This window comes from Punica granatum, chromosome 3 (assembly GCF_007655135.1).
Source record: "Punica granatum isolate Tunisia-2019 chromosome 3, ASM765513v2, whole genome shotgun sequence".
Taxonomy (NCBI): domain Eukaryota; kingdom Viridiplantae; phylum Streptophyta; class Magnoliopsida; order Myrtales; family Lythraceae; genus Punica; species Punica granatum.
In genome coordinates this window covers 13,752,006-13,764,737 of record NC_045129.1, presented here as the reverse complement: position 1 = coordinate 13,764,737, position 12,732 = coordinate 13,752,006, and the positions used below count along the sequence as shown (strand labels likewise).

The window sequence follows — 12,732 nt, the reverse complement described above, 5'->3', positions numbered from 1 at the left end:
AATAAAGATAACAAAAATATATGTATGAGAATTTATTATTAAATAGGATAAAAAAATAAAATAGTAATGATTGTATTATTAAATTTGGGAAAAGGATGAAATTGAGTGGAATTGTGATAAAGATTAACTCCATTCCCATGATTCGTTGGATTACGAACTTGACTTCTTTGGTTTCTTGTCAATTTGCTTCCACTTCTTTTACCTTCTTCATTTTCTTTATTTATTTTTTGATGCGATATATATAATTACTAGATGTTTTCGACATATCGCATGCACTAATCGTTCCAATAAATTTCAGATATCAGTCGAGTGAGTAAATTTGATAATTTATTAAGAAGACGTTACGGGTTACATCTCTTGCGTCTCTTGGTCGGCCTGTTTAATCAAACAAATTTGCAATTCAGCCTTAGAAAGGCCCAAATAAATTCTCAATGGAAGTGATCTTCCATATTGCATCATTGGACCTCCGAGTCCCTCCAACTTTTCTTTCTTTGTTACTAAAGAAGATGGTCACAGGGCAAGGACAAATCGGAGCACCTGCTTCTTAGTAGACCCGCGAGTCATTGAAAGCAGTTCAAGGTTCGGGAACTCGAATCAAATTATTGTTTAACTCAATACCAAAGGGCACTAAGAAATATTCTTATTCAAGAAAAGATATCAATTCACAACCAAATAATTACTAATTTTGAGTGTTCCCGCAGTAACGTAATCTATAGAAAGGAAACAACTGTCCGTCAAAGAATTTAAAGGGAGAGGTCGGCCAAGTCGAATGTCCTTTCAATGGCTTTGGCCCACGACTGCAATTTCTTCTTCCTCAGCTCCTCATCAATTGCAGGGCGGAACATTGTGGCCTTTTTTATCTTCTCTTGGGAGAAGATTTCATCCTCAGTCCATACGCCTACAGCTAGTCCAGCAGCGTAGGCTGCTCCCAGCGCTGTGGTCTCTATGTCTGCGGGTCTTACCACTGGGCTTCCCAACACATCCGCCTGCAAACAAGTTAAACAGCAAGTCACACGAAAAAGCCAAAACAGAAGGCCAAAGACTCGGATCTTTTGCTTGCTTATCAAAAAGAAGTGCACTTCTTATACAGAGATGCAAAATGATATGCGATCTTCGTATAGCAGCAGCTAGAGACAAATGATGATATAAAAGAAAACAAATGGTTGAAAACAAGTGGAGATGAAATCTGCAAACAAGTTAAATAGCAAATCACCCAAAAGAACCAAAACAGGAGACCAAGAACTCAGAACTTTTGCTTGCTTATCAACAAGATGTGCACTTCTTATACAGAGATGCAAACATGATATGTGATCCTCGTAAATCAGCAGCTAGAGACAAATGAAATGAAAACAAGTGGAGATGAAATGATACCTGAATTTGCATCAACAGGTTGTTAACAGTGGCCCCGCCATCGACCCTAAGCAGAAACTCCCCATCCTCATTCTTGGTCTCGCCCTTTTCCCCTGCATCCTTGTGCATCGAGTCAAGCACATCCCTCACTTGAAAGCACATACTCTCAAGAACTGCACGGGCAATGTGGGACTTGTTGGTGAACCTCGTAATCCCAATACATACCCCACGGGCATCATCTCTCCAAAACGGAGCAAATAACCCGTTAAAGGCAGGCACAAAGTAGACCCCGCCGGTGGACTCGACCTGTAGTGCTAAGGCTTCTATTTCACTTGCTGAGCTAATTATGCCAAGGCTATCCCTCAGCCACTGGACAGCAGCCCCAGCTATGGCAATTGAGCCCTCAAGAGCATAGTTCACTGGCCCTTTCAAGCCAAGCTTGAAGGCAATGGTGCTCAGAAGCCCGTGGCCAGAGTGGACAATCTCTTCGCCCGTATTGAGCAGGATGAAGGCCCCTGTCCCGTAAGTGCTCTTGGCCTGACCCTTCTGGCAGGCCTGGCCCAACATGGCTGCATGTTGATCCCCAAGGCAGCCTGAGATAGTCACCCCAGCAATGGGCCACCCTTTAGCCACGGTACCGATGACCTCTGAGTTGCTGACTATCTTAGGAAGGATTCCTTGAGGAATCTTGAGAATATCCAAGGTAGACTTGTCCCACTCGAGTGTCTTGAGGTTCATTAGCATCGTCCTAGATGCGTTTGAGACATCAGTAACATGGAGTCCGCCTTGAAGGCCCCCTGTGAGGTTCCAGATCAGCCACGTGTCTACGGTCCCAAACAAGGCATCCCCTTTCTCCACAGCCGCCTTGACCTCGGGGACATTCTCCATCAGCCACAGGAGTTTCACTGCGCTGAAGTATGTGCTGATGGGCAGCCCACAGGTCTGCTGAAAATGGGTTCTCCCTCCTGGTAGTTCTTTCTCCAGTCTCCTGTTGATTAGGAAGAAAGGATTGCATCAACATACATATATATATACACACGCGCGCGCGCGCGCGCGAAGAATTTTAAAGTGGCAAACTAACATCAATCCCGATTGTCTGCAAGGAGCAATTTTATATCTTAAGAACAAGCACGAGAAAGAGAATTCACATTTCTGGGAGAAACAATGACCAGAATATTAACACATCACCTGTGTACATTTTCTGTGTGACTCACTAACATGTAAAAGTCCAAAAAAGACCGACTCTTTTGAGATACAGTCATGTTAGAAGCAATACGATTTCAAAAAAGCACAAACTTTTCAAAGCTGCAGGGTGGAGCAAGTTAGAACCAAAATACTACATGATGCCAAAATTTCCAATCACAATGTCACCATATGCATTGAATATAGGAAAAAGGAAAGGATGGTGTAAGAGGAACCTGCAGATGGAGCTCGTGCGGGCATCCATCCAAACGATGGCATTGTAGAGAGGGAGGCCAGTGGTTTTGCTCCAAACAAGAGTCGTCTCTCTCTGATTGGTTATACCAATTGCCTTCAGCCCACCGTCCACATTGTGACCATCTGCTGTGGCCTTGTCCAAAGATTTAGCAATGCAAACTTTCACACTCTCCAGGATCTCCCTTGGATCATGCTCCACCCACCTAGCACCCCGATATGATCAAAAGAAAATCATAAGGAAACAAAAACCACTCATTTACAATTTTTCACACTAATTTGCAGTCTCTTAAATCGACAAACAATCGAAACTTCACCTTAGCCATCAGTAAATATTGCCCAGGTAGATTACACGGAATTAGACAGGATCAACAAGATACGACAAGAGATGCACATATCTTTCAGACACGATAGTGCGTTTAATTTTAGAGTTTGAATTGAGTTTTGATTTTAAATTATTTGAAATGATTGTAATGTTGAATTATGAGAAAAAGTATAAAGAAGTAATGAATAGTTGAAAAAAATAATAATTATATTATTGAATTGTGAAAAAAGTAATGAATAGTTGATAAAATTTATTATTAAAATTTGAATTGAATGGTTAAAAAATTAAATAAAAATGAAAAAGAAATAATTGTATTGTTGACTTTTATTGTGTAGCAAGTGGAATTAAAATCTTAAAATCAGATTGCGAAATCTGAGTTAAAATCTTATGCCCCGTTTGGATTGAGGGTTACTTGATTTTAACTTTAACTTTAATTTTAACTCAAACACACTACACAACAAAAATACACATTTTCCAATTTAAAAATTTTAACTTTTAACTTTAACTCAACACACTACACAACAAAAACACACGTTTCACAAGTTAAATTTATAATCACATCTCATTTGTCATTTTCCACAATTAAAATTAAAATAAAAATCAAAATAACTTTAACACTGAATCCAAACGGTCCCTTATAAATTCTCTATACTTTCTATCAAGTAGACTCATGATGGATAAAGCATAGGCCGTAGTTTCTGATAACATGCGAACAAATAGTGCTGCAATAATAATAAGTAAAAGAAAAAAAAACACGAAGGACCCACAGTTCAGGATTTCTGGAAATCTAATGTGGAAGTTAGAAGTTGTAAAGCCCAAAACTTTACAAAACAAGATAGCAAAAATGACATTTTGATGCGGCAATCGATCGCATTTCATTCACTTCAATTTGGGAAACACCACAATCCCATGGTTTGAATAAGTCAAAATCATTTTTCCTATAATACAGATAGAGCAATTAATACGCTAATGAAAGTGGGAGACATATTACGAATACAAGAATGAAAGCATAAACAAGGAAACGAGGTCGAGCGATGATCCCAACTCTGCCCAATTTCGGAATTTTCAATCAAATGAATACGTACGATGAAACCCGACATGAAAAGGGCGTGCTTTGCTGAGATTACCCGGCCTCGGGGTAGAACTGGGTGAACTCCACCTGGTGAGATCCGATCGGGCGGGTATGGCGGTCGTAGAGGATGAACCTGGTGCTGGTGGTGCCCTGATCGATGGAGCCGATGAAGACCTCGTCCGGCATCTTTGCTTCCTCGTCGTCGTCGGACGTCGCTTGTTTCCGTCTGAGTTTCGCGAGCAGAGACGTAAGAAACAGGGGAGGAGAAATAGAGAGAGAGAGAGATAGAGAGAGACAGAGGAGGAGAGAGAGTGTTTATAGCCGGGGAATGGAAAGAGCTTGAGAATCCTTCGGAGATAATAGCAATAACTACTCACTCAACAAAATTGATTTGATTAGTTTCGGAAAAAAATATATATATTTTTGGAAATGCCAATTTTGTTTCTTTTTTGTCCAGTTTTACTTATTTGGGGACTTTCTTATTTATCCAATGTTAATTTCCATTTTCTCAGCTCGGAAATAATTACCTTTCCAAAAAATCAATCCATTGCTATGCGATAACAGAACATTCTTCCGTAAGCATTATCCACGGCAGGATAAGTTCCGGTTGCAATCGCGGTAAGGTACTCGGTCCAGAACTTCTCGAATAAAGGTCACACATGTTCTCGAAACTATAGAAAAAAAATGACGCCGAATGGCTTAACAGAAACACAAATTCAGCCTAAAAGAAATCAATGACATCTTCATTCCTAACTGAATTTTCAATTGTCCTTGAAGCAAGTAAATAGGGATCGAGGTCCATTATAATTGGTAATGCTTGACTTAATATTCAGTTGAATTTTTATAATATATAATTTTCTTGTAACTGTATATTTCGTAATGAAAATTTATATATATTGTTCTTAAAAAGAGATGGATTGCTTGTTTTACCGTAAATCATTTCAAGCATGCAAATCTTTTTGGAAGGATTTAACTGGATGAGAGCACATTTAATCTTGGGGCAGTATATGGCACGGGATTGCAATCAAATTGAATGACATGTTAGGCCTTTTCTAGTTCTTTTTCCAAACTTAGCTTAAACTAGACAGCAACTTCCCAATTTATAAAAAATAAAATAAAATAAAAATAGAAAAATTGAAGAATAAATCATTTCTTTAAAAAAAAAAACAGAATCAACGGTAGAGATAAATCAGGGTTGAAGGTCAATGCCCAGCTTTGACCTCCACCCATCTCTTCCGGACTTTGGTGGGGCCGGTACCTATTAAATGGCCCTCTGTTGGATTATTTTCTTGGTCGTTAAGATCTTATCCACCCCCAATTATTTCACCTCACCCCTTCCTCGCGCATCTCATCCTTTCCATGTTGAACTTTTTATCCTCCTTTCCTCGGATATAGAAAAAATCCAACTAATCTATTTAAATCGAATAACCCGATAACGTTATCACGAGCGTTATCTTTTAGAAAGATATCGATTTATTTAATGTAAGGAGCGTTATTTTTTAGAGAGATATCGATTTATTTAATGTACACGATATGCTCGACGAGCCAGATCATATTCCGAGGCCAATTATAACCAATAAAATACAAGACTAGCCGATGGTAGCATCCATGTCCTTTTCTCGAGGAAGAGGAATAAGAGTCAACGTTGGATGAATATTTTAGGAATATGTAGAAGTAGGATGGATTTATATGTATATGTAGAAAGTGGGCCAACAACCGCCAAGGCAGATCACCAACTTGAGGGTGCTATTAATGGATTCTCTGCAGCATATTTGGGCCTATTGGGCAGGGTAATGGACCCATATCACACTTTCCATGCGTAGGCCCACTTGTAGCCCATGATGAAGATTTACGCCTCCTTTGAGGAGTTCAACAGCTCGGCGATCGATTGATTGGCTTCCTTAGAAGTTATGAACAACGAAGTTTCACTCGATCGGGTCTAGATTTCGTTGGGTCCATTGGAAGAAGCTCTCATCGACTCTATTCGATCGAGAAGCTCCGTCAGGGGTTCTGTCGGAGGTCGCCGGAGGCACGGACACAGGCCGCGACAGGTGAGAATAAGTGAAAGGTTTGGGGCATGTTTATTTCGAGGAAAGTCTTTTCAAATTATCTTTTCCACTTTCTTTCTCCTTTTCTAAATTTATTTCTCTAAAGAAAATTGAGAAATTATCTTTACAAACTTAAAATTGAGTATTTCCAAGTTGAGTTTGAGACTTGAATATTATATCTACTGAGTTACCATGTGTAATTATTTATCTTATTTATCAATAATATACTAGAAAAAAATATTTCAAACAAAATTTTTATCATATGATATGATATAAAAAAAAAAGACTCTCACCGTAAAAGAATTTCGACAAGTGTTTTTTTAACCGCTACATGCAAACATTCGTAAGATTTTAAATGATTAGTATTAATACAAGTTTGTATAATGATATCAAACTTGTATTCAAAATGTAATGACGACTGTAAACATTCCATTAAAAGGAAGAATTTATTTAATTAAAAAGGTAAACATATTATTGCAAGCTTTCCTAGTCCAATTAAAGAGACAAGAGAATTGGAGAATTATTAAAGTATTTTTACAAATTACTTTGAATTTGAGAAATTAGAAAATTAAATAGTTTTCCCCAAAAAGAAAATGCTCTTTCGTTTAGATAGATAAAATATATTTTACAATTATCTATCCTGCGTTTGGTTTCAAAATAGGATTTTAAAATCATATTTTGATTTTGAAAAAAAGTGATATAAATTGGCCCACCATTTGACTTTGTATGAGTTATTTTATTTTGTTGTGGAAAAAAAGTGGTATAAATGGGACCCAACCTTTGACTTTATATAAATTATTTTGTTTTGTTGTTGATAGAATTAAGTTAAAGTAGGATTTTAAAATCCTACTTTGAAACCAAACAAACCACTAATTTTTACGAAAATTTGAAAAAATTTTCTCAAAGTGACAGGCCCTAAAGACTTTTTGTAAAAGTTTGATATAATGCGAAGGGTAGGGTGTCATTTTATTTATTGGCTTATATTACTTGTGAGCAAGGAATCGCCATGGACCACTGAACTATAAGGAATGATTAATCCCGATAATTCCAGAATTGAGGGGGGATCCGGATTACCGATATATATTCCGGATACTACCTGCATCCAAACTAATGCAAGGGTATTCCATATGAAATTGACTCGGAATGGGAATATACCCAATCCTTACTATCAAACATGCCCTTGGTAATGTTGCAATTGATGATCACAGGATGGATTAGATAAATTACCTTGTTATGATTTATAAGGGATATCGTATTATTGACTTTCTGAAAGTGTGGTAATTGGGTGATGAAATTAATTACCGGAATATATGGTCGTGTCGGGCACGGTTACTAAATTACAGATTTGACACAGAGTTCGAATTCCTAAAACGCGAGATAGAAGATGAGATGACAGTCCTAGACTTTAGCGACGTGGATGGCCCTCGTGCCTTGCTGGTAGTACCCCCAGTGAATATCAGCATAGTCCTTCACATTCTTGTAGGCTTTAGGCCGGTCCTCATTGATCAGGCCTTCCTGTGGTCCAATCTCTTTGCCTGCCTCCGGCGTATAGAACACGGCTATGGAAATCCTCTCTCTCTCCGAGTTCGACAGCACTCTGTGCACCGGGCTCTTGAACTCTCCATTGGTCATTATCTGTTCACAGTTCATATCCGGTTAGGTCATTTATTGGAATGATGCACGAGCACCTCAAAGCATCGGCATTACGAGACTCGTTTAATTAGTTACCTCCATTTGATCTCCCATGACGACAAGGAGAGCATGGGGCAGGGAGGGGACTGTCACCCATCTGCCTTCTTTGAGGACCTGAAGGCCCTCCACACCATCATCTTGCAATATGATGGTGTAACCCGACCCATCGGCGTGCGGTTTCAGCCCGAGGACGAGATTGGGTCGACTGCATGGAGAGTAGTAGTTGAACCTCACTTGCAGTGGCGCTTCCTCACCGAATTGGTCCATGAAGCATCCCTCTTCCAAGCTCAGGGACAGTGCCATGGCTCTCGAGGCCCACTCCGTCACCTTCTTGATCTTCTCCGTGTACTCTTCTAACACTTTGCTGCATGCAACAATGATAATGTAAAGGTCGCTCAATTCAATTAGTTGCTTTCAGATTTTGTAAGGCATGTTGAACATCTGGCCAACGATGCCTAGTAAAGAACCATATGAGCAGACATCGAACCGACCGGTGACCACTGTCTGATGGATCTGATGTTTTAAGCCACGACCATAGGTAAAAAAGTTTAGCAGGGGACAACCGGGTACTCGACACACTCGGGGTAATGTGTATAACAACCTTGATTGGGATTGAGGTGACCGAGCTGTTGCAGTTGCTGGGGCTTAAGTGCTGATGCAGTAGAATCTAACCAAATACAATGACATGATTTTCATCCTAGCAGATTTTGCACACACTTTCGGACTAGTCACTTTTCCCGTGCACGTATCGCTACTAATTTGCTTCACCTTGCAGATTTTACTGAACATCAAGAGGGAAGGTTTAATTATAACAGATATGAGAATGACTATTGGGAGAACCTGAAAGAAGCCGGAGTCTCAGGCCAGTATTGGGGCTTCCTCCGATGAGCAGGGTACACGTCAAGAAAGAGGCGATCGGACCAGTCAAGGGGCTGTCCTTGGGCCGGGACGGGATCACCGCCATACCCTTCAAACTCTTCCACTCCTTTGGCAACTTTCTTCTTCTCTTCCATCGGCTGCCCAAAGAATTCCCGAGCCACTTGCCTTAATTTGTCCAGGAAGGATCCCGAAATCCCATGTCCTATCGCCTGGAACACGAATAACATTCACCACCAGGATGTATTTACTTGCTTGGAAAACTGGAAGATAGTAAGCTGAAGTTTCTTAGAAAGGCCATACCGTAGATTTGGCTCAGAAACATCATTTATCACAGTTGATCGAACTTGAAAGTAGGCCTGATTTGATACTAAGAAACTCTTCCAACTAATTACCTTCTACTTTGCGAGAAGAAAGAACTGAACGTGGTTTCTTTTCTTTTATGTATGGAAATGGAAATTAAAACACTGGAGAATTATTCAGACCTGAAAGCAGCCCCATGAGGAGAGTGCCGATCGGAGTTTCTGCAGCTCCTCTTCTCTTTCGTGTCCATTGCACGGTGTGGTGGAGTTCTCTGGTGAGATTATAATGCCAAGGTCGATAACTGGAATTGTCGGACCGGGGGACACATTTTCCTCGGGATCTTGATCGGCTGCTTCAGCTTTCCTGCAGATATAGAGGTGATGTTCTCCAGATTTCGGGTCGAGACCCAGTTCCTGAACCCGCTTCGACAGCAACTCCTCCGCTGAAGGAAGGCAAACAGAAGGTCCCGACATGGCTTCAAAAGTATGGCAAGACTGTGTTTGCAAGCAGGATCCCCATTGCTCTTAATTATATTTAAATCATCCTCTATAAAGTACCGTAAATTTTTTTTACTTAGTAGTTTTTAACTGCATTACATGAACACGCATGACTGCCAGTTACAATTTGTCACCATTTATTGAGTTATGAAGCTTTCTGATCTTCACTGTAACAACATATTATATCGCGATTAGGAATTACAGACAACATGTGGCTGGCAATCGGATGATAATTTCCATGAAAGTATAGACAGGAGGAAGGCCGGATGGACGGACGATACAGTTCGATTAATATCTACCGAAGTTTGTCGTTCCATTGGATGAAGCTTTGAATTGTATCCATGTAGACATGAGTCATGGTTAATAGTGTAATCAATGTCAATCAAGATCAGATAGAAGGTAATGGACAAACGCAAGCGGTGCACATTGTCGTCATTGTACAATGACAACATATATCCACCAAAAGAGGAGAGGCCCACCAAACTGAATCACACTGGAGATGAAATGGCTGTTCATTTCATGTTTTGTTTTATTATAGTTGAAAAGAAAGCAGGAGGAAGAAATAGAACCGGAGATGAGTACATATATGCATCAATAATTTATGAGGGAGGAGATGTCGAGATATAAACAACTGGTTCGATAGGTAATCTCGTGATCACAGTGGCATTGTCAGTTCACATATTAACAATTCACCGAGAAAGTCTCGAATCAACTAGTGGCACTCCACGTGGTCGATTAGAATGTGAGAGTGTGCAAATAGCCGGATTTTATCCCCCGTCACGAAAAAGTTCGATCAAATTTTGGGCAATAAGCAAGTGAAAAATCGTAGGAATGTAGGACAAACTGAAAATAATAAGTCTAGATGAAATTTCATCTCACCACGAACCCTGTCCGTGGAATGAATCACTTTTTCATTTCCTTTCTCCGCCTGTACCCAGATTACTGCCAGTGACGTACTTCATAGAGGCCACCGGGGTGGGAGCCTTTCTCCATGAAATACATACATAGAAAGAAAAAAAAAAAAAAGGTGCAGAATACCTTGTACAAACCTTTTAACTAACACACTTGGGGCAGGTACAAAAATCCCCCGAAATAATTTATTAGATAGATGCAATATTAAGAAATTATAAAAAAAAGTGCAGAATACCTCATACAAACCTTTTAACTAACACACTTCGCACGGGTACAAAAATTCCCTGAAATAATTTGTCAAACAGATGTAATATTAAGAAATTATTATTTCTCATGTTCGCTTATTTATATAGAATTATAATATCTTAAAATAATAGATTATGAATTTTCTCGTACAGATAAAGGGAAAAAATTACTTGCAATTCTCACTAGAAAAGATATTACTTGTAATTCAATAAGTATATGTATGCTATCTCTTTATTTTTCATTAAAATTTTATTTTTAATAGTTATAAAGTTATGTTTTATTTTATCAGGCCATTTTCTCAATCGATATTTGTTAGGATATTGAAATATACGGAAAGAATTTATCTACTATTTTTAATAAGAAGATAATCATTATAATATATCATGACTTATTATATAAGCAGGGTGCGCATGGAAAAATATTACGAACATGTATTACCTGAAGTAATAATTAATTTTAAAGAAATAAGAAAGTCCCTCTCTTAACACCCACATTAGCCTAAAACACATATTTCTGTCTGGAAAGGAAAAAAAAAGTTACCTTATTGAGCCACTTTTCTTTCTGTAAATATATAACTTAATTCTCACTTATTCTTGTGACGACGTATTATATATCATTGTAATTTTATTTATGACGTTAAATCAATCGTTATTTTTTATGTCAACAATTATTATTATGATATAATCTTCTTTAATAATTTTTTATATTACCTCGCATGGCATGTACAGCCTCAGGTATGAATCCTGTGATTGAAGAAAATTCACAATCGGGAAGGGTTTATTCTTTATGGGTTCACCTCACTCAAATTTAGATTAATTGGACCTAGTGAGCTTTCGAATATTAAATGAAACCCACCGAAAAAATCACAAATAAAAAGAGACTATTTGAATTGGTGCCTATATTATTGAACCCAAAAATTGATGATGAATGGAAATAAACTCTCTATCAATGTGGATTGGTTTTGGGTGAGTTGATGCTTGTTATCCTTAGGTAAGTTATCGGGTGTAAGTTTTGAGATTAGAGAAAATTCACGATCATGAGAGGTTTATCTCTTAGTGGGTCGACCTCGCTCGAATCTAGAATAATCGGACTTAGTAAATTTCGGAATATCAAGTAATACGTACAAGGGAAAGAAGAGATTTGTATAATTAAATTTAATAAAAATTGAAAATTATTTAAATATTGAAAAAAGGATCGGGGTACGGGTGGGAAAAACCCACCCACTCTCCCCCATACGTGCCCAAAGAGCTGTTATCATTATTAGAAAAAAATAAATAAAGAGAAGATAAGAGATTTGTATAATTAAATTTAATAAAAAATGAAAAGATTTAAATATTTTTTAAAAAAGAATGGGGTAGATTTAATGGATTTAATAGAATAATAGATAGATAGATAAATTTACATTGCCGTCTTATTTTTACAAAACTAGACGAAAGTTTCGCACCCATGTGCAGGCTAGACATAATTAAAACTTGTTAAATTGGTAATAAGTTAGAAAATTAATATATAAAAATATGGTTTACATATCAACTATATTTTTTTTCTAAATTTTTATATTGTCATTATGCATAAATCATGTCTTTCCAAAACCATTGAACTTTTTCTATTTTATATGTTATAATATATTAAGACGTTAAAAAAATCTAAGTCGCCCAAATATAAGTCCGTATATACTCAAAGCCAACCATTTTTTTCTTCCATAACTTACTTATTGCTTCCTTCTCTTCTTTTTTTTTTTCTCGGTAATCTGTTTCCTCCCCTTAAGATAGTTTTTTTTTTCAATTTTATCTTGCTTTGCTGTCGTTCTTATAAAAATTTTGGGATAATTTATTGATAGTAGGTAGTGTTTAAAATGAAGTTGCTCTTTTAGTCACTAAAGTCCATCCCATACAAATGTGTATATATATAATAGTGTGTGTGAAAGAGTTATGGGCATTCATTAGTTTAGGTCCTTTTGACTTCCATAAGTAAGATGGC

The 12,732-nt window shown here is 37.9% G+C and overlaps 2 protein-coding genes across 2 annotated transcripts; both read right to left on the bottom strand.

The window, feature by feature from the left end:
• Window positions 1–622: 622 nt before the first annotated feature.
• On the bottom strand, window positions 623–4,531 carry LOC116200959 (glycerol kinase). The gene is made up of 4 exons (XM_031531983.1): window positions 4,237–4,531; window positions 2,769–2,990; window positions 1,372–2,338; window positions 623–986 (listed from the first exon to the last, which is right to left on the bottom strand). The coding sequence occupies exons 1-4, from the start codon at window positions 4,365–4,367 to the stop codon at window positions 744–746; spliced, it is 1,563 nt and encodes a 520-aa protein (XP_031387843.1). The 5' UTR covers window positions 4,368–4,531; the 3' UTR covers window positions 623–743.
• Window positions 4,532–7,463: 2,932 nt separating this feature from the next.
• On the bottom strand, window positions 7,464–9,626 carry LOC116201425 (codeine O-demethylase-like). The gene is made up of 4 exons (XM_031532666.1): window positions 9,283–9,626; window positions 8,762–9,009; window positions 7,958–8,285; window positions 7,464–7,864 (listed from the first exon to the last, which is right to left on the bottom strand). The coding sequence occupies exons 1-4, from the start codon at window positions 9,571–9,573 to the stop codon at window positions 7,628–7,630; spliced, it is 1,104 nt and encodes a 367-aa protein (XP_031388526.1). The 5' UTR covers window positions 9,574–9,626; the 3' UTR covers window positions 7,464–7,627.
• Window positions 9,627–12,732: the final 3,106 nt, after the last annotated feature.

Bases quoted from the DNA above. Each gene is read 5' to 3' on its own strand.
- LOC116200959 (XM_031531983.1), bottom strand. From the start codon at position 4,367: ATGCCGGACGAGGTCTTCATCGGCTCCATCGATCAGGGCACCACCAGC. The intron at 2,991-4,236 runs GTAATCTCAGCA...TCGGGGTGCTAG, and splicing joins CAGTTCTACCCCGAGGCCGG to GTGGGTGGAGCATGATCCAA. The intron at 2,339-2,768 runs GTTCCTCTTACA...CCTAATCAACAG, and splicing joins CGCACGAGCTCCATCTGCAG to GAGACTGGAGAAAGAACTAC.
- LOC116201425 (XM_031532666.1), bottom strand. From the start codon at position 9,573: ATGTCGGGACCTTCTGTTTGCCTTCCTTCAGCGGAGGAGTTGCTGTCG. The intron at 9,010-9,282 runs GTCTGAATAATT...TTCGTGTTCCAG, and splicing joins CCTCATGGGGCTGCTTTCAG to GCGATAGGACATGGGATTTC. The intron at 7,865-7,957 runs GTAACTAATTAA...AACTGTGAACAG, and splicing joins TCATGGGAGATCAAATGGAG to ATAATGACCAATGGAGAGTT.